Source organism: Hemitrygon akajei, chromosome 28 (genome assembly GCF_048418815.1).
Source record: "Hemitrygon akajei chromosome 28, sHemAka1.3, whole genome shotgun sequence".
NCBI lineage: Eukaryota > Metazoa > Chordata > Chondrichthyes > Myliobatiformes > Dasyatidae > Hemitrygon > Hemitrygon akajei.
This window is the reverse complement of record NC_133151.1, coordinates 11,523,123-11,544,335: the sequence shown is the minus strand read 5'-3', so window position 1 is coordinate 11,544,335 and position 21,213 is coordinate 11,523,123. Positions and strand designations below refer to the sequence as shown.

The 21,213-nt window shown below is 55.1% G+C and overlaps 1 protein-coding gene and 1 non-coding gene across 2 annotated transcripts; one reads left to right on the top strand and one right to left on the bottom strand.

The window, feature by feature from the left end:
* The first annotated feature begins 1,389 nt into the window (after nucleotides 1-1,389).
* Nucleotides 1,390-1,461, top strand: trnae-uuc (transfer RNA glutamic acid (anticodon UUC)). The gene has a single exon. It is a non-coding gene; the product is annotated as a tRNA-Glu (tRNA).
* A 5,987-nt stretch (nucleotides 1,462-7,448) lies between these two features.
* Nucleotides 7,449-11,308, bottom strand: LOC140717470 (avidin-like). Its single transcript, XM_073031050.1, has 4 exons — nucleotides 11,194-11,308; nucleotides 10,488-10,683; nucleotides 9,810-9,936; nucleotides 7,449-7,661 (listed from the first exon to the last, which is right to left on the bottom strand). Exons 1-4 carry the CDS (start codon nucleotides 11,263-11,265, stop codon nucleotides 7,571-7,573), a joined length of 486 nt encoding a protein of 161 aa, XP_072887151.1. The 5' UTR covers nucleotides 11,266-11,308; the 3' UTR covers nucleotides 7,449-7,570.
* Nucleotides 11,309-21,213: the final 9,905 nt, after the last annotated feature.

The window sequence follows — 21,213 nt, the reverse complement described above, 5'->3', positions numbered from 1 at the left end:
CGACACAGTAACGCCGTTACACCGACCCGGGGTTTAATGGTACAGGGCACGAGGGTCTGCAGATGCAAAAAGGAGCCAAGGAAGCCAGGGGGTCGCACACCGTCTGTAGATTCAAGAGGTGCGGGGACCGGAGGCGTCGACCATTCCTCTTTGACTCTACTGACGCTACCCAACCGGCTGGGTTCCTCCCGGCATCCAGTTATAGAACACTGCAGCTCAGAAACACGCCCTTCGGCCCATTTAGTCAGTGGCAGCCTGGTGTTCTGCCTAGCGCCATCTACCTGCACCGGTAACACAGCCCCCCTTGTACCCATTCAAATTTCTCTTAAATGTTACAATTGAATCTGCATCCACCAGATCCCCTGTCATCTCCATCCCACGAGAGAAGAAATAATCCTTCAGGCAACCCTTAACCTAACACCCCTAGTTCACGTCTCACCCAGCCCGATGGAGGAGGAGCCTGCCAGCATTCACCCCGCGGGGGAGTTTAGGACCAGAGGGGCCACCTTCGGAATAGAGCGGAGAGGAGGAGGAGGACTTTCGCAGGAGAGCTCGCATTCACAGGGGGCGTCGGAAGACCCCTCCGCTCTGGCCGGTAGAAGTCACCCGCACCCTCCGGCTCTGTCGCGCAGACCTTCACCTGCGGGTGCTGTGTCTGGGGTGGGTTGGGGAGGGTCCGGGTCAAGGGGTTAACATCAAGCTGGGCAACTTACGTAGAGTAAGACATGAAATTCCGGAGGAACTCCGCAGATCACGGAACATCTCCGGAAGGGTCGCCGACAGCTGATGGACGCGGAACAGCGCGTCTTCCTGCGGGGTATCGGTGGAACGCGCTGTATTCGCCGCCGTTCTTTCAGGCTTCTCTACCTCCTGCCCAGTAGGAAAGGGGAGGAGGGAGAGTGTCCGGGGCAGGAGGGATTTCTGATTATGTGGTCCGCTTTCCCAGGGCAGCGAGTAGCGCAGACGGAGTCCATGAATCCTGCGATCTGCTGGTTTGAAGTGGCTGAGTGATGGTTAGTATCGATTTAGGGGGCCGAAGGTCTTGTTTCTTCGAAGCGTGACCGAGTGTGAAGGGATAGAGAGGCAGAGGGAGCCGGGTGAGCCGAAGACGTTGAGTGAAATACAGAGGGTTTGAGGATCACGCAGGAAGACAGTCCCAGAAAACAAATGGCTATTCGGTCCATCTTGTTGGATCCGACCCAGTTCCCGATCTGAAGTAGATGCTTTTGCCAGTCTTCTGCCTGTCTTCCTCGAAGCCTTTCGTATCCGTTTAAACATTGTTATTGTACCACGTTATTTAAACATTGTGTTGTAATTACACAACACTCTCTGTCTGAATAAATCGCCTCTCAATTCCTTCGAAGTACCCCGCTATCGTCTTTCAGCGTCTCCCGTATGGTCTAGCGGTTAGGATTCCTGGTTTTCACCCAGGCGGCCCGGGTTCGACTCCCGGTATGGGAAGCAAAAGTTTTGGGGCGACACGGTAACGTGACCGTTATCAGGTGACCTGGGGACGGAGGATAAAAATGCCATTACGGCGATCCGTGTTCGATTCCCGAAAGGAGTTTGTACGTTCTCGCCGTGACCGCGTGGGTTTCCTCGGAGCAACGTTCGGGTTAGTAAATTGTGGGCAGACGATGTTGGCGCCCGAAACGTGACGGCTCTTGCAGCCGGGCCCAGCAGAACCGTCCCGGATCTGATTTGACGGCCAAGGCCGCATTTCACTGCCTGATTCGACCCCATTCTCCCGCCTTTCCCTTAAACTTTGACACCCTTAATACTCAAGAACTTATTCACAGCCGTTTGTGGCAATGATTTAACTGGCTGAAGAAATTCCTCATCTCCGCTCTAAATGGACGTCCCTCTGTTCTGAGGCTGTGCCCCCTGGATCTAGGCTCCCCCGCTATTGGAAACGTCCGCCCCTGTTCACTCTATCCAGTCCTTCCAATACTCTGAAGGCTCAAGAGGCAAAGAACAGAGTGGGTAAGAGACCCGGGATACTGTGTCCTGATCTCTCTCATAAACACCCACGCCAGACTCCCCTTCTACTTATTCGTCATCACCTTTCTCACCAGCGCGGCTAAAATGGCGCAATCGCCCCCGCCCACCCCTCACCCCGACCTCCTCGAAACTCACCCCGCCTCTCCCGTCATCCCAGGTAACCCCGCCCACCCCCACCACTCCAACTACGCGTTTTCCTCTTTAGTCCGTGTCCCTCCCGCAGCTCACGGCCGCTCTCCGTACACCCGCCTTTGCTTTTGACCTCAGCTCCCTCCTCCAACTCCCTCAACACTGCGCACCATCCTTTAATTCTCCCCCGCTGCCCCCATCTTTCGCTTCCAAATGTATTATCCTTTCCCCTCTCCTTATTTCCCTTCTCCCCTCCCCACCTCTCTTTCTTCTCCTCCACCCTCACCCATTCCATCTCCCTTTCCCATTGTCTCCCTGTCCAAATTCTTTCCTCTCGTCCTCTCTATTTCTGTACCTCTCCTACCCCACCCTCTCTCTCTCCCTGTCCCATATCTTCCTCCTCCCCTTCTCCCTTCCATCTAATCCCCCCACCCCTTCCACTTGCTCCACTCCAGCAAATATATAGCAGGAAAATAGACCGTGCCTGTTTTATAAGAGAGTTTTCTGGACAGGACCTACCGCGAGATCGTTACACCGAAGATACCGGAAGAGAGAACGGGGGACGACGATGAGGAAGGGATGGATGCTTGAAGTACAGGAGACCCCGGGGGATGTGCCACTTGAAAACAGGTTCACCCTCTTGGAGGCTGTCGGGACAGAAGACACTGCCAGTCTGAGAGGCGAACAGGTCTGCGAGTCAAAACTTGGCGCTGAAGTAAAGCCGAGGAGATAGGGCCGTGGTAGTAGGGGACTCCATAGTGAGAGGTACAGAAAGGGGTTTCTGCGGCAACAGGCAGGATTTAAGGATGGGTGTGTTTCCTCCCCGAAGCCAGGATCCAGGACGTCACGGATCAATAGCAGGGCATCCTCAAGGGTGAGGGTGAACAGCCGGAAGTCGTAGTGCACGTCGGCACAAATGACGTCGCGAAGAAGAGGAAAGAAATTCTGCAGCGTGACATCAGAGAACTCGGAAGAAGGCTGAAAAGCAGGACCTCCAGGGTGGTTAGCTCCGGTTTGCTTCCAGTTCCTCGTGCTGGTGAGGGCAGGAACAGGGAGATAGGGGATCTCAATGTGTGGCTGAGGAGCTGGTGCGGCAAGCAGGGTTTCAGATTTTTAGACCACTGGGGTATGTTTTGGGGTAAGCATGAATTGTGCAAAAGGGACAGGATGTACCTTAACGGGCGGGGGACCAGCATTCTGACAGGCAGGTTTGCCACTGCTACACGGGTGTGTTTAAACTAATAAGTGGGGTGGGGGTGTGGAGGAGACGAACTGGAAATATAAGGATGGAGTTAAAGGGAAAGAGAGAATAAGAAAAGTTAAGAAAGACAACAGAATTTAAAGGGCAGAAAGCTCAGGAAGGGATCGGAGTGTACGGCCAAGTGCAATAGGGATCGATGTGAGAAGCAAGAGGAGTAATGGATTAAAAGTATTATATATGAATGCACGAAGTATAAGGAATAAAGTGGATGAGCTTGAGGCTCAGTTGGAAATCGGCAAGTATGATGTTGTAGGAATAACAGAGACACGGCTGCAAGAGGACCAGGGCTGGGAAATGAATATTCAAGGGTAATCGTCCCATCAAAAGGACAGACAGGTGGGCAGAGGGGGTGGGGTGGCTCTGCTGGTGAGGAATGAAATTCAGTCCCTTGCGAGGGCTGACATAGAATCAGGAGATGTAGAGTCAGTATGGATGGAACTGAGAAATTGTAAGGGCAAAAAGACCCTAATGGGAGTTATCTACAGGCCCCCAAATAGTAGCCTGGATATAGGGTGAAAATTGAATCAAGAGCTAAAATTAGCATGTCGCAAAGGTAATGCTACGGTTGTTATGGGGAATTTCAACATGCAGGTAGACTGGGAAAATCAGGTTGGTACTGGACCCCAAGAAAGGGAGTTTGTGGATTGCCTCCGAGATGGATTCTTAGAGCAGCTTGTACTGGAGCCTACCAGGGTGAAGGCAATTCTGGATCTAGTGTTGTGTAATGAACTGGATCTGATAAGGGAACTCGAGGTAACGGATCCATTAGGAGGTAGTGACCATAATATGATGTTTTAATCTACAATTTGAGAGGGAGAAGGGAAAATCGGAAGAGTCAGTATTACAGTTGAACAAAGGGGACTATGGAGACATGAGGGAGGAACTAACCAAAGTTGACTGTAAAGATACTCTAGCAGGGATGACAGTGGAACAACGATGGCAGGTATTTCTGGGAATAATACAGAAGGTGCAGGATCAGTTCCTTCCAGACACGAGGAAAGATTGTAAGGGGAGTAGGGCGTGACCATGGCTGACAAGGGAAGTCAAGGACAGCATAAAAATAAAAGATAAGAAGTTTAACATAGCAAAGATGAGCGAGAAGCCAGAGGATTGGGAAACTTTTAAAGAGCAGCAGAAGATAACTAAAAATACAGGGAGAAAAGATGAGGTACGAAGGTAAGCTAGCCAAGAATATAAAGGAGGACAGTAAAAGCTCCTTTAGGTATGTGAAGAGGAAAAAATTAGTTAAGACCAAAGTTGGGCCCTTGAAGGCAGAAACGGGTGAATTTATTATGGGGAACAAGGAAATGGCGATGAGTTGAACAGGTACTTTGGATCTGTCTTCACTAGGGAAGACACAGACAATCTCGCAGATGTAACAGTGGCCGGAGGACCCAGGGTAACGGAGGAACTGATGGAAATACACATTAGGCAGAAAATGGTGTTGGGTACACTGATGGGACTGAAGGCTGATAAATCCCCAGGACCTGATGGTCTGCATCCCGGGGTACTTAAGGAGGTGGCTCTAGAAATCGTGGACCCATTGGTAATCATTTTCCAATGTTCTGTAGATTCAGGATCAGTTCCTATGGATTGGAGGGTAGCTAATTTTATCCCACTTTTTAAGAAAGGAGGGAGAGAGAAAACAGGGAATTATAGACCAGTTAGCCTGACATCAGTGGTGGGGAAGATGCTGGAGTCAATTATAAAAGATGAAATCCACATTTGGATAGCAGTAACAGGATTAGTCTGAGTCAGCATGGATTTACGAAGGGGAAATCATGCTTAACTAATCTTCTGGAATTTTTTGAGGATGTAACTATGAAAATGGACAATGGAGAGCTGGTGGATGCAGTGTACCTGGACTTTCAGAAAGCCTTTGATAAGGTCCCAGGTAGGAGATTAGTGGGCAAAATTAGAGCACCTGGTATTGGGGGTAGGGTACTGACATGGATAGAAAATTGGTTGGCAGACAGGAAACAAAGAGTAGGGATTAACGGGTCCTTTTCAGAATGGCAGGCAGTGACCAGTGGGGTACCGCAAGGCTCGGTGCTGGGACCGCAGCTATTTACAATATACGTTAATGATTTAGATGAAGCGATTAAAAGTAACATTAGCAAGTTTGCAGATGACACAAAACTGGGTGGCAGTGTGAAATGTGAGGAGGATGTTAGGAGAATGCAGGGTGACTTGGACAGGTTGGGTGAGTGGGCAAATGTATGGCAGATGCAGTTTAATGTGGATAAGTGTGAGGTTATCCACTTTGCTGGAAAGAACAGGAAGGCAGATTACTATCTGAATGGTGTCAAGTTAGGAAAAGGGGAAGTACAACGAGATCTAGGTGTCCTTGTTCATCAGTCACTGAAAGTAAGCATGCAGGTACAGCAGGCAGTGAAGAAAGCTAATGACATATTGGCCTTCATAACAAGGGGAGTTGAGTGTAGGAGCAAAGAGGTCCTTCTGCAGTTGTACAGGGCCCTAGTGAGACCACACCTGGAGTATTGTGTTCAGTTTTGGTATCCAAATTTGAAGAAGGACATTCTTGCTATTGAGGGAGTGCAGCGTAGGTTCACAAGATTGATTCCTGGGATGGCGGGACTGTCATATGTTGACAGAATGGAGCGACTGGGCTTGTATATTAAGGGATTGGACACGCTAGAGGCAGGAAACATGTTCCCGATGTTGGGGGAGTCCAGAACCAGAGGCCACAGTTTAAGAATAAGGGGTAGGCCATTTAGAACGGAGTTGAGGAAAAACTTTTTCACCCAGAGAGTTGTGGATCTGTGGAATGCTCTGCCTCAGAAGGCAGTGGAGGCCAATTCTCTGGATGCTTTCAAGAAAAAGTTAGATCGAGCTCTTATACATAGTGGAGTCAAGGGATATGGGGAGAAGGCAGGAACGGGGTACAGATTGTGGATGATCAGCCATGATCACATTGAATGGCGGTGCTGGCTCGAAGGGCCGAATGGCCTACTCCTGCACCTATTGTCTATTGTCTATTAGTTTCACCCTACCCCTCCTACTTTCGAATCTCTTACTATCTCTTCTTTTAGTTCGTCCTTATGAAGGGTCTCGGCCCGAAACGTCGACTGTACTTCTCCCTATAGACGCTGCCTGGCCTGCTGCGTTCCACCAGCATTTTGAGTGTGTTGTTTGAATTTCCAGCATCTGCAGATTTCCTCGTGTTTGCGTTTTTAAAATCCCTCTCTCAGCCGTCGGGCTGAAAATACACGGACCACCGGGCTCAAGGACAGCTGCTACCCTACTGTTAACTGACCCTTCAGCGGAGACTTATCAAAGGCTTACAAACGAACTCCTGATCTCCCAGCTAACCTCAGCGTAGCCCTTTCACTCAGTTTGTGACTGTCCACACCTTCTCACCTCTTCCCACACCTGCATATATCTGTCCACACCTTCCCATATCTGTCCACTCCTCCCCACCTCTTCCCACACCTGCACATATCTGTCCACACCTTCCCATATCTGTCCACTCCTCCCCACCTCTTCCCACACCTGCATATATCTGTCCACACCTTCCCATATCTGTCCACTCCTCCCCACCTCTTCCCACACCTGCACATATCTGTCCACACCTTCCCATATCTGTCCACTCCTCCCCACCTCTTCCCACACCTGCACATATCTGTCCACACCTTCCCATATCTGTCCACTCCTCCCCACCTCTTCCCACACCTGCACATATCTGTCCACACCTTCCCATATCTGTCCACTCCTCCCCACCTCTTCCCACACCTGCACATATCTGTCCACACCTTCCCATATCTGTCCACTCCTCCCCACCTCTTCCCACACCTGCATATATCTGTCCACACCTTCCCATATCTGTCCACTCCTCCCCACCTCTTCCCACACCTGCACACATCGCCCACACCTTCCCATATCTGTCCACTCCTCCCCACCTCTTCCCACACCTGCATATATCTGTCCACACCTTCCTACATCTTCCCACACCTGCACACATCGCTCTACCTGCCCACACCGTCTTCCCACATCTGTCCCTCACTCTGTGGGGAGACACGTCCAGACGACACTGAAATCTGGTGGTTAAAATGTTTCTTTTAATGAGATTATGATTCATAACGATCAGCCGATTACAGAAATTGAAAGGCAGCGAGTATTCCGCCCATCGCATTTGGCGCCCCATCTCCCCTACAATCCTTACTCGCCGGGGTCACATTCCCGCTCACTTCCGTCTCCGCCCGCAGATCCGCACTTCACGATACAACGAGTGAATATGTCCGTCCCCGTCCTGTTCCCAACGGAGAAAGAGACGGGTGATCAGAGACACGAGTCAGGTGGAACCGGGAACATTCCGATCCGCCTTTCACAGGGTGATCCAGTCTGCAGAATTCCCACTTCACTTCCGCCCGGTCACTTTATCTAATTGTCACATCGGAGTCCGGGTAACGTCAGCGTTTCCACCCAGTAATCCCAAAGCAGGGAGTCGTGACGCAGTCAGAAGGGGTTAGAGCGAAACTCGCTCCACACCGTCCCATCACACACTCCCGGGGTCAGACACAGAGTGAAGCTCCCTCTACACCGTCCCATCACACACTCCCGGGGTCAGACACAGAGTGAAGCTCCCTCCACACCGCCCCATCACACACTCCCGGGGTCAGACACAGAGTGAAGCTCCCTCCACACCGCCCCATCATACACTCCCGGGGTCAGACACAGAGTGAAACTCGCTCTACACCGTCCCATCACACACTCCCGGGGTCAGACACAGAGTGAAGCTCCCTCCACACCGTCCCATCACACACTCCCGGGGTCAGACACAGAGTGAAGCTCCCTCCACACCGTCCCATCACACACTCCCGGGGTCAGACACAGAGTGAAGCTCCCTCCACACCGTCCCATCACACACTCCCGGGGTCAGACACAGCGAAACTGTCTCCACACCGTCCCGTCACACACTCCCGGGGTCAAACACAGAGTGAAGCTCCCTCTACACCATCCCATCACACACTCCCGGGGTCAGACACAGAGTGAAACTCCCTCTTTACCGACCTATCACACACTCCCGGGGTCAGACACAGAGTGAAACTCCCTCTACACCGTCCCATCACACACCCCTGGCGTCAAACACAGAGTGAAACTCCCTCCACACCATCCCATCACACACTCCCGGGGTCAGACACAGAGTGAAGCTCCCTCCACACCGTCCCATCACACACTCCCAGGGTCAGACACAGAGTGAAGCTCCCTCCACACTATCCCATCACACACTCCCGGGGTCAGACACAGAGTTAATCTCCCTCCGCATCGTCCCATCACACACTCCCGGGGTCAGACACAGAGTGAAGCTCCCTCTGCACTATCCCATCACACACTCCCGGGGTCAGACACAGAGTGAAACTCCCTCTACACTATCCCAACACACACTCCCGGGGTCAGACACAGAGTGAAACTCCCTCCACACCGTCCCATCACACTCTCCCCGGGGTCAGACACGGAGTGAAACTCCCTCTACACTATCCCAACACACACTCCCGGGGTCAGACACAGAGTGAAACTCCCTCCACACCGTCCCATCACACACTCCCGGGGTCAGACACAGAGTGAAACTCCCTCCACACCGTCCCATCACACACTCCCGGGGTCAGACACAGAGTGAATCTCTCTCCACACCGTCCCATCACACACACCCACGGCAGGAATAGTTGGGGTTATGGACAGAGAGTCGGCCTACCACTTTGGTGAATCACTGTGTCACCCGTCCCGTCTGACCCAGGGACCGGGGACAAAGCCCTTTGCTCCTGGAATTGTGGACCCTCTCTCCCGGTGCGGAGAATTTCCCAGCCGTTTGCACCGGAGCTGAAATCCTGCTGAGTCGCCGCATTTCAAGGTGGAATCCCTCCATTTCTGTAGCGCCTTTCACCACCCAAGGATATCCTGGAGTTCGATATCACACTCCCTCCCCAGCCTCACCATCAGAATAGACTCACTGTTCATGCATTCATTCATTCACTCCCCTCGCACTCCCCTCAACGCGCCCCCGCCCTCACCACCTCTCCCATTGTCGGCGCTTCCTTATCGCTGTCACTCAGTGCGACACTCTCTCCTCATCCATCCAAATCTGTACAATGCTCCCTCTTCATCCGTTCCTCCTACAGAGCGACGTTACCGACCCTCGCTGACCCCTACCCCCCCCCCCCCCAGTACGATACTCACTCAATAACCCTTCCATAGCGTGGCCCTTCCTCTTCACAGCCCCGCCCATAGCGTGGAGCTCCCTCGCACAGTGCAGCGCCCCCCCCAGTGCCAGCAGCCCAGACCTTCTGCTCAGATCTCTGGAGTGGGATTTGAACGCACGACCCCGTGGATCGTGGCGCGGAGAAGAGAGGGCGCACAGTCCTCTGGATCTGCGCGTCTATCCAAGAGATTCAGAACTTACAGGGTCGCCGCCCAGTTGCCGTCGACGGAGGATCCTGATCGGAGAAGCCACATCGTCTTCAAAGTTTGGGTTCCTTCTGCGACAAACATCTGTCCGGTCCACGCTGTGACATTCCCCCGGACCGACTCTGGGCACAGAAAGGATTTTAAAATAAGGCCTGACGAGTTTCTTCAGTCCCTCAACACAGGCCCTCCCACATTAAGCGCCTTCCGCAGTACAGTCCCCCTTTCAGTAATCACCTCCCGCAGTGCAGCGCTCCCTCGGTACAGCCCTTCCCACATTGTGACACTTCCCCGGATCATCACCCTTCTTATTCCTTGACCGTCCCTCAGTACCGCCCCTCCCACAGCGGGACGCTCCTTGCTCACCTCCTGTCCCACAGTGTGTCGCCCCCCCCCCCCTCACGCTCTTTCTTCAGACCCCCATCCCACAGCATGGGATGCCCTCGGTTCTGCCGACCTCCCCAGAGTGCTGTGCCGTCTCAGTGGCGCCCCTCCCACAGGACCGAGGGAGACTCAGTACTGCCCACCCCACGTTGTGGCGCTCCTTCGCTGTCTCCCACCCGCAGGGGTGCGCCACCTTAGTGTTCAAGTCAGAGGGAGGCGAGGAGACAGAGGGAGGGGGCCGCGGATCCCCAGGAGCTCGGGCAGGGAGCGGGCGGAATAGCGGCGAACGTACCTGTAGTCCACTTCACCACAAACCCAAAGGTCGGATGCGCGATATCGACCTGGAATCCGATTAGCTCCCCTTCAGCCTGCGTCCCAGTGCGGGACACTGCGGATCTGTAGATGCCTTGCAGGGTCCCGTCCTCGTCCATCATGATGTTCGCCGTCGACCCCAGTTCATTAGTCCAGCAGCCGGTCAGAGTCTGGACCTGAATCAAGGTCACCACATCGAATCTCGCCGGTCACCCGCGTCTCGGTAGCGCCCACCTCCTCCCTTTCTTGAAAATCCCACAGTTTATCAGGGCCAGGGACGCAATCTTAAGGCGCAATCACACCTGGTGTGGAGGAAGAATGGAGTGGGGGTGGGCTGGGGAGTGCGGGGTCGTTCTACACAGCATGATCCCAGAGACTGGGTACAGCCACAATCCAGGCGAAGGAGCTCCGTTTTCTCGCAGTCGCAACCGAAATCGATAGATCCAGAAGTAGGAGGTAGATTTAACAACGCTCATTCTCTGTGACCCTGGCTGATCCCACCCCCGTCTCTGACCCGGGAGTGACCGCTCAGTGACGGGGAGCAGGAACCTTAGCTGATTCCCCCTCCCCCAACACAGGGGTCACGGGGCGGGCCCCACCTCCGTTTTGGAGGCAGTTAATTCCCAACGCAAATAGGATTCAATTGCCCTTAATTTTCCTGCAGTAATCCCATTTCCACGACTTACCCCAGTGGAACAGGAGGCACCGACGATGCCCAGCGCCAACAGGAGGGTCAGGCGGGGAAGTTTGCGCAGCATGGTGTCACCTCCGATCTGAGATGGAGAGAGCAGGTGCTGGGGAATATATCCTGCCCAGGTGGATTCTGGGAAAATAAAAGTTGGCAAAATTGCAACTCGAATTCTCCGAACTGGGAAAGTGAGTAATCAGCAGATTGCGGTTGGCAGAGGCGGCGTGGGTAAGACGGACGTGATCACAAGGATGTGACTGACAAGGTTGAGCGCAGGGTTGGCATGACAATCGGGCGGTTGCGAAACCATACAGAAATTTGTATATTTCTGGCTAGTAGGGGTATGGAGGGCTGTGGTCCAGGTGCAGTGCGATGGGTATGGGCAGTTTAAGTGGTTTTGGCACGGACTAGATGGGCCGAAGAGCCTATTTCTGCAGTCTACTTCTCGATGACTCTATTTTTTAAAAAAATACTTCATATCTATTTCACCCATCTACCAAACCCCCCACCCCACACACACACACACACACACACACACACTTCCCCAATCACGAATAGGAACGGCGCGGCATCTGAAAACGCCATCCTGACGTTGATCTTGGGGTCCACCTTGACACTGAGCCCGGGGGCGGCAAACTGAACCTCAATCGGGCGTTCATTGCGTCTGCATTTGGGGGAGGGTGGGGGCATTGTTCCAAGATTGACGGCGGCACTAATCTGGGCGGTGTTATCAACCGTGATTCGGGTGGCTGGGTGAGGAGTGGGTGGGGGGGTTTGGGGTCGGGGAGAGGGACCCGAAAGGCGTCAACGCCACGAAGAAAGATAAGCGGGAGTTCAAAAAGAAATCTCCACGATTCCATCAGCTGATTCCCCTTGCTCTACTCACTTTACACTTACGACTGTGAGACAAACTATCGAGTTGCAAAACTATATTTAAGTTTCCTCTCGACATCGGCTGTACATGGGATGCTTGCCAGAGTTCCTGCATAGTTTCCCACTGATTCCATTATACCGCTTTGTTCTACTGTGAATGCCCGCAAGAAAATGAATCCCCGGGATTGCCGATGGTGATTTCTACGCACTTTGATGATCAATTTACTTGGAACTTTGATAATGAAGGCGGAGCTGATCCCGTTTCGGCGGAAAGAGGCAGAACTTCAGCCCGGAGTTCGATCGGGAGACGCGGGTCCCACGGGATCTCGGCGTCCGCTCACTTGGTTTCGTTGCTGTTGACTGCAAGAAGTTTAGAGTACAGGGGCGAGGGCCTTCCCCTACCCCCACCCCAATCTCAGGATGCCCCACATCGGTGTCCCAGCAGTGAGATACCGTCGCACGCCGACTGTTGCACCTCAGCTCGGCCATTTTGAGAACAGAGCGATCCCAAGGACGACGACGATGCACAAGCCCCTTCCTGGGGTAACGCAAGCGCCCCCTAGGCATTCGCAGTCTGACCCCGTGTCACTGCCCACGTGAACATTCCATTGCACCACTTCACGATGAAACCTTGTTTTTTTTTCAACTCGTTTTTCCTCCAGATTGGCCAGAAGCGTTTATTCAGGCTCCCCCCCCCACCCCAACCACCCCCACCCCAAACCCAGTTAAGCAGAGGAGAGATTCTGCAAGTGCCGGAAATCCAGAGTAACAGACACCAAGTGCTGGAGGAACTCAGCAGGTCAGGCAGCATCTATGGGGAGGAATAAAATATCCACATTTCGGATCGAACCCCCTTCATCGGGGCCCCGAAAAAAGGGTCTTGGCTCGGAGCGTCGACTCTTTATTCCCGCCGCATAAACGCTGCCCGACCTGCTGAGGTTCCGTGTGTGTATTTCTCTTTCCCGCTTATCGTGGACCACCCGCCATCGCGCTGCGCGTCACTGCGGCCCTGCTGGGACAGGGGCCTCAAGAGGTGACGTGGGCATTGGCAGCAGCGGCAACGTACATCACCACCCCGCCCCCCTCCCACAGCGAGCCAATTGCCCCACGCACGTATCTCACGTACGGCCAAGACAGCAGGACATTGCAGGGAGTCCTGGCCGCAGTCCAGATCGTCACGGAAACCAGCCTCCCCTATATTGGACTCTGCACTCTATTCAAATTTTAAAAAAATTCTGGGGGAGACTCGGCAGGTGAGGCCAGCACCAATGGAGGGGAATAAAACAGACGGTGTTTCAGTCCGAGGTCCCTTTCGTCAGGATGCTTCATCAAGGCATGAAGAGTCCCGGCGCGAAAGGTCGACTGTTTGTTCCCTTCCGTTGGCGCTCCCGGAGTCAGTCACTAGATGGCGCTCTCTCTACACGGTGCCATTACAAGCACCCACGGCAGGGACAGTTGGGGTTATGGACAGAGTCTCGAAATACCACTTTGGTGAATCGCGGTGTCACCCGTCCCGTGTGAACCAGGGACCGGGGTCAAAGCCCTTTGCTCCTGGAATTGTGGACCCTCTCTCCCGGTGCGGAGAATTTCCCAGCCGTTTGCACCGGAGCTGAAATCTTCTTGAGTCGCCGCATTTCAAGGTGGAATCCCTCCATTTCTGTAGCGCCTTTCAACACCCAAGGATGTCCTGGAGTTGGTTGTCACACTCCCTCCCCACCTCCCCTTCATCAGAACGGGACTCACTGCTCATTCATTCATTCACTCCCCTCTAACACCCCTCCCGTCCCCACCCTCACCACCTTCCTCACCATCTCTCCCATTGTCGGGGCTAGCCTATCACTGCCCCTCCCTCCGCTTTCACTACCCACTCACGCAGCGCGATTCTCCCTCCTCATCCATCTCAGTACTACGCTCCCTCTTCATCCGCTCTTCCCCTCACTGACCCCCCCCCCCATTGTACGACGCTCACTCAATAACCCTTCCATAGCGAGGCGCTTCCTCTTCACAGCCCCTCCCACTGGCGCTCCATCGCACAGTGCAGCGCCCCCTCGGCCTTAACCTAGCGCTCAGATCTCAAGAGTGGGATTTGACCGCAGGACCCCGTGGATCGTGTCGCGGTGGGGAGATTGCCGCACGGAGACACAGCCCCTGGATCTGCGCGTCTACCGAAGATTCAGAACTGACACAGTCGCTTCTCCGTGGGTGTTGACCTGCACACATCGCCAAAACCTACCTGTACCTGTCCACTCCTCCCCACCTCTTCCCACACCTGCACACATCGCCCACACCTGGCCGTGTCTGTCTACGCATTCCCACATCTTCCCTCACCCGCCCTCACTGTATGGAGAGACACGTCCAGCCGACACCGAAATCTGATGCTTAAAATGTTTCTTTTAATGAGATTAAGATTTATAATAATCAGCCGATACAGAAAGTTAAAGGCAGCGAGTATTCAGCAGAAGCCGTGCCCATCGCATTCGGCGCCCCATCTCCCCTACGAGCCTTCCTCCCCGGGGTCACATTCCCGCTCACTGCCGTCTCCGTCCGCGGATCCACACTTCTCGTTACAACGAGTGAACTCGTCCGTCCCCGTCCTGTTTCCAACGGAGAAAGAGACAGGTGATCAGAGACACGGGTCAGGAGGAACCGGGAACATTCCGATCCGCCTTTCACAGGGTGATCCAGGCTAGAGAATTCCCACCGGGGAAGTGAGGTTTCCACCCAGTAATCCCAAAACAGGCAGTACCGTCCCATCACACACTCCCGGGGTCAGACACAGAGTGCTGCTCCTGCTACACCGTCCCATCACACACTCCCGGGGTCAGACACAGAGCGAAGCTCCCTCTTTGCTGTCCCATCACACACTCCCGGGGTCAGACACGGAGTGAATCTCCCTCTGCACCGTCCGATCACACACTCCCAGGGTCAGACACAGAGTGAAGCTCCCTCCACACTGCCCCATCACACACTCCCGGGGTCAGACACAGGGTGAACTCCCTCCACACCGTCCCATCACACACTCCCAGGGTCAGACATAGAGTGAAGCTCCCTCCACACCGCCCCATCACACACTCCCGGGGTCAGACACAGGGTGAACTCCCTCCACACCGTCCCATCACACACTCCCAGGGTCAGACACAGAGTGAATCTCCCTCTACACGGTGCCATCACTCATCCCGGGGTCAGACACAGAGTGAAGCTCCCTCCACACCGTCCCATCTCACACTCCCGGGGTCAGACACAGAGTGGATCTCCCTCCACACCGTCCCATCACACACTCCCGGGGTCAGACACAGAGTGAAGCTCCCTCCACACCGTCCCATCACACACTCACGAGGTCAGACACAGAGTGAAGCTCCCTCCACACCGTCCCATCACACACTCACGGGGTCAGGCACAGAGTAAAGCTCCCTCCACACCGTCCCATCACACACTCCCGGGGTCAGACACCGAGTGAATCTCCCTCCACACCGTCCCATCACACACTCACGGGGTCAGACACAGAGTGAAGCTCCCTCCACACCATCCCATCACACACTCCCGGGGTCAGACACGGAGTGAAACTCCCTCCGCACCGTCCCATCACACACTCCCGGGGTCAGACACGGAGTGAAACTCCCTCCGCACCGTCCCATCACACACTCCCGGGGTCAGACACAGAGTGAATCTCCCTCACACGGTGCCATCACACACACCCGGGGTCAGACACAGAGTGAAGCTCCCTCCACACCGTCCCATCACACACTCCCAGGGTCAGACACGGAGTAAATCTCCCTCTACACGGTGCCATCACACGCACCCGGGGTCAGACACAGAGTGAAGCCAACTCCACACCGTCCCATCTCACACTCCCGGGGTCAGGCACAGAGTGAAGCTCCCTCCGAACCGCCCCATCACACACTCCCGGGCTCAGACACAGAGTGAAGCTCCCTCCATACGTCCCATAACACACTCCCTGGGTCAGACACAGTGTGAATCTCCCTCCACACCGTCCCATCACACACTCCCGGGGTCAGACACAGGGTGAACTCCCTACACACCACCCCACCAGACATTCCCGGGATCAGACACAGAGTGAAGCTCCCTCCACACCGCCCCATCACACACTTCCGGGGTCAGACACAGGGTGAACTCCCTCCACACCGTCCCATCACACACTCCCGGGGTCAGACACAGAGTGAATCTCCCTCCACACCGTCCCATCACACACCCCCGGGGTCAGACACAGAGTGAATCTCCCTCCACACCGTCCCATCACACACCCCCGGGGTCAGACACAGAGTGAAGCTCGCTCCACACCGTCCCATCACACACTCACGGGGTCAGACACAGAGTGAAGCTCCCTCCACACCATCCCATCACACACTCCCGGGTTCAGACACAGAGCGAAGCTCCCTCCACACCGTCCCATCACACACCCCCGGGGTCAGACACAGAGTGAATCTCCCTCACACGGTGCCATCACACACACCCGGGGTCAGACACAGAGTGAAGCTCCCTCCACACCGTCCCATCACACACTCCCAGGGTCAGACACGGAGTAAATCTCCCTCTACACGGTGCCATCACACGCACCCGGGGTCAGACACAGATTGAAGCCAACTCCACACCGTCCCATCTCACACTCCCGGGGTCAGGCACAGAGTGAAGCTCCCTCCGAACCACCCCATCACACACTCCCGGGCTCAGACACAGAGTGAAGCTCCCTCCATACGTCCCATAACACACTCCCTGGGTCAGACACAGAGTGAATCTCCCTCCACACCGTCCCATCACACACTCCCGGGGTCAGACACAGGGTGAACTCCCTACACACCACCCCACCAGACATTCCCGGAATCAGACACAGAGTGAATCTCCCTCTACTCGTTGCCATCACACACACCCGGGGTCAGACACAGAGTGAAGCTCCCTCCACACCGTCCCATCTCACACTCCCGGGGTCAGACACAGGGTGAACTCCCCCCACACCGCCTCATCACACACTCCCGGGGTCAGACACAGAGTGAAGCTCCCTCTACACCGTCCCATCACACACTCCCGGGGTCAGACACAGAGTGAAGCTCCCTCCACGCCGTCCCATCACACACTCCCAGGGTCAGACACAGAGTGAAGCTCCCTCCGAACCGCCCCATCACACACTCCCGGGGTCAGACACAGAGTGAAACTCCCTCCACACCGTCCCGTCACACAGTCCCGGGGTCAGACGCAGAGTGAAGCTCCCTCCACACCGTCCCATCACACACTCCCGGGGTCAGACACAGAGTGAAGCTCCCTCCACACCATCCCATCACACACTCCCGGGTTCAGACACAGAGCGAAGCTCCCTCCACACCGTCCCATCACACACCCCCGGGGTCAGACACAGAGTGAATCTCCCTCACACGGTGCCATCACACACACCCGGGGTCAGACACAGAGTGAAGCTCCCTCCACACCGTCCCATCACACACTCCCAGGGTCAGACACGGAGTAAATCTCCCTCTACACGGTGCCATCACACGCACCCGGGGTCAGACACAGAGTGAAGCCAACTCCACACCGTCCCATCTCACACTCCCGGGGTCAGGCACAGAGTGAAGCTCCCTCCGAACCGCCCCATCACACACTCCCGGGCTCAGACACAGAGTGAAGCTCCCTCCATACGTCCCATAACACACTCCCTGGGTCAGACACAGAGTGAATCTCCCTCCACACCGTCCCATCACACACTCCCGGGGTCAGACACAGGGTGAACTCCCTACACACCACCCCACCAGACATTCCCGGGATCAGACACAGAGTGAATCTCCCTCTACTCGTTGCCATCACACACACCCGGGGTCAGACACAGAGTGAAGCTCCCTCCACACCGTCCCATCACACACTACCGGGGTCAGACACAGAGTGAAGCTCCCTCCACGCCGTCCCATCACACACTCCCAGGGTCAGACACAGAGTGAAGCTCCCTCCGAACCGCCCCATCAAACACTCCCGGGGTCAGACACAGAGTGAAGCTCCCTCCATGATTCCCATCACACAGTCCCGGGGTCAGACGCAGAGTGAAGCTCCCTCCACACCGTCCCATCACACACTCCCGGGGTCAGACACAGAGTGAAGCTCCCTCCACACCGTCCCATCACACACTCCGGGGGTCAGACACTAGATGGCGCTCTGTGTACACCGTGCACAGAAGGAACAGCTGTGGTTATGGACAGAGAGTCGGCCTACCACTTTGGTGAATCACTGTGTCACCCGTCCCGTCTGACCCAGTGACCGGGGACAAAACCCTTTGCTCCTGGAATTCTGGACCCTCTGTCTCGGTGCGGATGATTTCCCAGCCGTTTGCACCGGAGCTGAATCCTTGCTGAGTCGCCGCATTTCAAGGTGGAATCCCTCTATTTCTGTAGCGTCTTTCACCGCCCAAGGATGTCCTGGAGTTCGATATCACACTCCCTCCCCAGCCTCACCATCAGAATAGACTCACTGCATTCATTCATTCACTCCCCTCGCAGTCCCGTCAACGCGCCCCCGCCCTCACCACCTCTCCCATTGTCGGCGCTTCCTTATCGCTGTCACTCAGTGCGATACACCCTCCTCATCCATCCAAATCTGTACAATGCTCCCTCTTCATCCGTCCTCCCACAGAGCGACGTTACCGACCCTCACTGACCCCTCCCCCCCCCCCAGTACGATACTCACTCAATGACCCTTCCATAGCGTTGCCCTTCCTCTTCACAGCAGCGCCCATAGCGTGGAGCTCCCTCGCACAGTGCAGCGCCCCCCAGTGCCAGCAGCCCAGACCTTCTGCTCAGATCTCTGGAGTGGGATTTGACCGCACGACCCCGTGGATCGTGTCGCGGTGAAGAGATTGGCGCCCAGTCCCCTGGATCTGCGCGTCTAACCAAGAGATTCAGAACTTACAGGGTCGCCGCCCAGTTGCGGTCGACGGAGGATCCTGATCGGAGTAACCACATCGTCTTCAAAGTTTGGATTCCTTCTGCGACAAACATCTGTCCGGTCCACACTGTGACATTCCCCCGGACCGACTCTGGGCACAGAAAGGATTTTAAAATTAGGCCTACCGAGTTACTTCAGTCCTTTAACACAGGCCCTTCCGCAGTACAGTCCCCCTTTCAGTAATCCCCTCCTGCAGCGCAGCCCTCCCTCGGTACAGCCCCTCCCACATTGTGACACTTCCCCGGATCACCCTTCTTATTCCTTGATAGTACCGCCACTCACACAGGGGGCGCTCCCTGTTCACCTCCTTGCCCACAGTGTGTCGCCCCGACCCCCCGCGCTATTTCTTCAGACCCCCATCCCACAGCATGGGATGCCCTCGGTTCTGCCGACCTCCCCAGAGTGCTGTGCTGTCTCAGTGGCGCCCCTCCCATCGGACCGAGGGAGTCTCAGTACTGCCCACCCCACGTTGTGGCGCTCCTTCGCTGTCTCCCACCCGCAGGGGTGCGCCACCTTAGTGTTCAAGTCAGAGGGAGACGAGGAGACAGAGAGAGGGGGCCACAGAGCCCCGGGAGCTCGGGCAGGGATCGGGCGGAATAGCGGCGAACGTGGTCCACTTCACCACAAACCCAAAGGTCGGCTGCGCGATATTGCCCTGAATTCCGATTAGATCCCCTTCAACCTGCGTCTCAGCGCCGGACACTGCGGATCTGTAGATGCCTCGCAGGGTCCCGTCCTCGCCCACCGTGATATTCGCTGTCGACCCCAGTTCATTAGTCCAGCAGCCGGTCAGAGTCTGGACCTGAATCAAGGTCACCACATCGAATCTCGCCGGTCACCCGCACGTCTGCAGCGCCCACCTCTTCCCTTTCCCGAAATTTCCACAGTTTATCAGAGGCAGCGACACCACCTTAAGGCGCTGTCACCACTGGTGTGGAGGAAGAATGGAGTGGGGGGGCGGGGGGCTGGGGAGTGCGGGGCCGTTCTACACAGCATGATCCCAGAGATCAGAGATTGTACAGCCACAATCCAGGCGAAGGAGTTCCTTTGTCTCGTAGTCGCAACCGAAATCGATAGATCCAGAAGCAGGAGGTAGATTTAACAACGCTCATTCTCTGTGACCCTGGCTGATCCCACCCCCCTCTCTGACCCGGGAGTGACCGGTCAGTGACGAGGAGTAGGAACCTTAGCTGATTCCCCCTCCCCCAACACAGGGGTCACGGGGCGGGCCCCACCTCCGTTTTGAAGGCAGTTTAATTCCCAACGCAAATAGGATTCAATTGACCTTAATTTTCCTGCAGTAATCCCATTTCCACGACTTACCAGTATGGAACAGGAGGCACCGACGATGCCCAGCGCCAAAAGGAGGGTCAGTTGGGGAAGTTTGCGCAGCATGGTGTCACCTCCGATCCGAGATGGAGAGGGCAGGTGCTGGGGAATATACACTACCCAGGTGGATTCTGAGAAAATAAAAGTTGGCAATATTGCAACTCGAATTCTCCGAACTGGGAAAGTGAGTAATCAGCAGATTGCGGTTGGCAGAGGCGGCGTGGGTAAGACGGACGTGATCACAAGGATGTGACTGACAAGGTTGAGCGCAGGGTTGGCATGACAATCTGGCGGTTGCGAAACCATACCGAAATTTGTATATTTCTGGCTAGTAGGGGTATGGAGGGCTGTGGACCAGGTGCAGTGCGATGGGTATGGGCAGCTTAAGTGGCTTTGGCACGGACTAGATGGGCCGAAGAGCCTATTTCTGTAGTCTACTTCTCGATGACTCTATTTTTTAAAAAAATACTTCATATCTATTTCACCCATCTGCCAACCCCCTCCCCTCCCACACACACACTCCCCCAATCACGAACAGGAACGGCGCGGCATCTGAAAGCGCCATCCTGGCGTTGATCTTGGGGTCCACCTTGACACTGAGCCCGGGGGCGGCAAACCGAACCTCAATCAGGCATTCATTGCGTCTGCATTTGGGGGAGGGTGGGGGCATTGTTCCAAGATTGCCGGCGGCACTAATCTGGGCGGTGTTATCAACCGTGATTCGGGTGGCTGGGTGAGGAGTGGGGTGGGGGAAGGGGAGCAGAAATGCGTCAAAGCCACGAAGAAAGCGTGAGCGGGGGTTCAAAAAGAAATCTCCACGATCTCCATCAGCTGAGTCCCCTTGCTCTACACACTTTACACTTACGACTGTGAGGCT

Coding starts and splice junctions, on each gene's coding strand:
- LOC140717470 (XM_073031050.1), bottom strand. CDS start 11,265: ATGCTGCGCAAACTTCCCCGCCTGACCCTCCTGTTGGCGCTGGGCATC. Junction 10,684..11,193: donor GTGCCTCCTGTTCCACTGGG/GTAAGTCGTGGA, acceptor ACCTTGATTCAG/GTCCAGACTCTGACCGGCTG. Junction 7,662..9,809: donor GGCAACTGGGCGGCGACCCT/GTAAGTTCTGAA, acceptor CGTTGGGAACAG/GACGGGGACGGACATATTCA.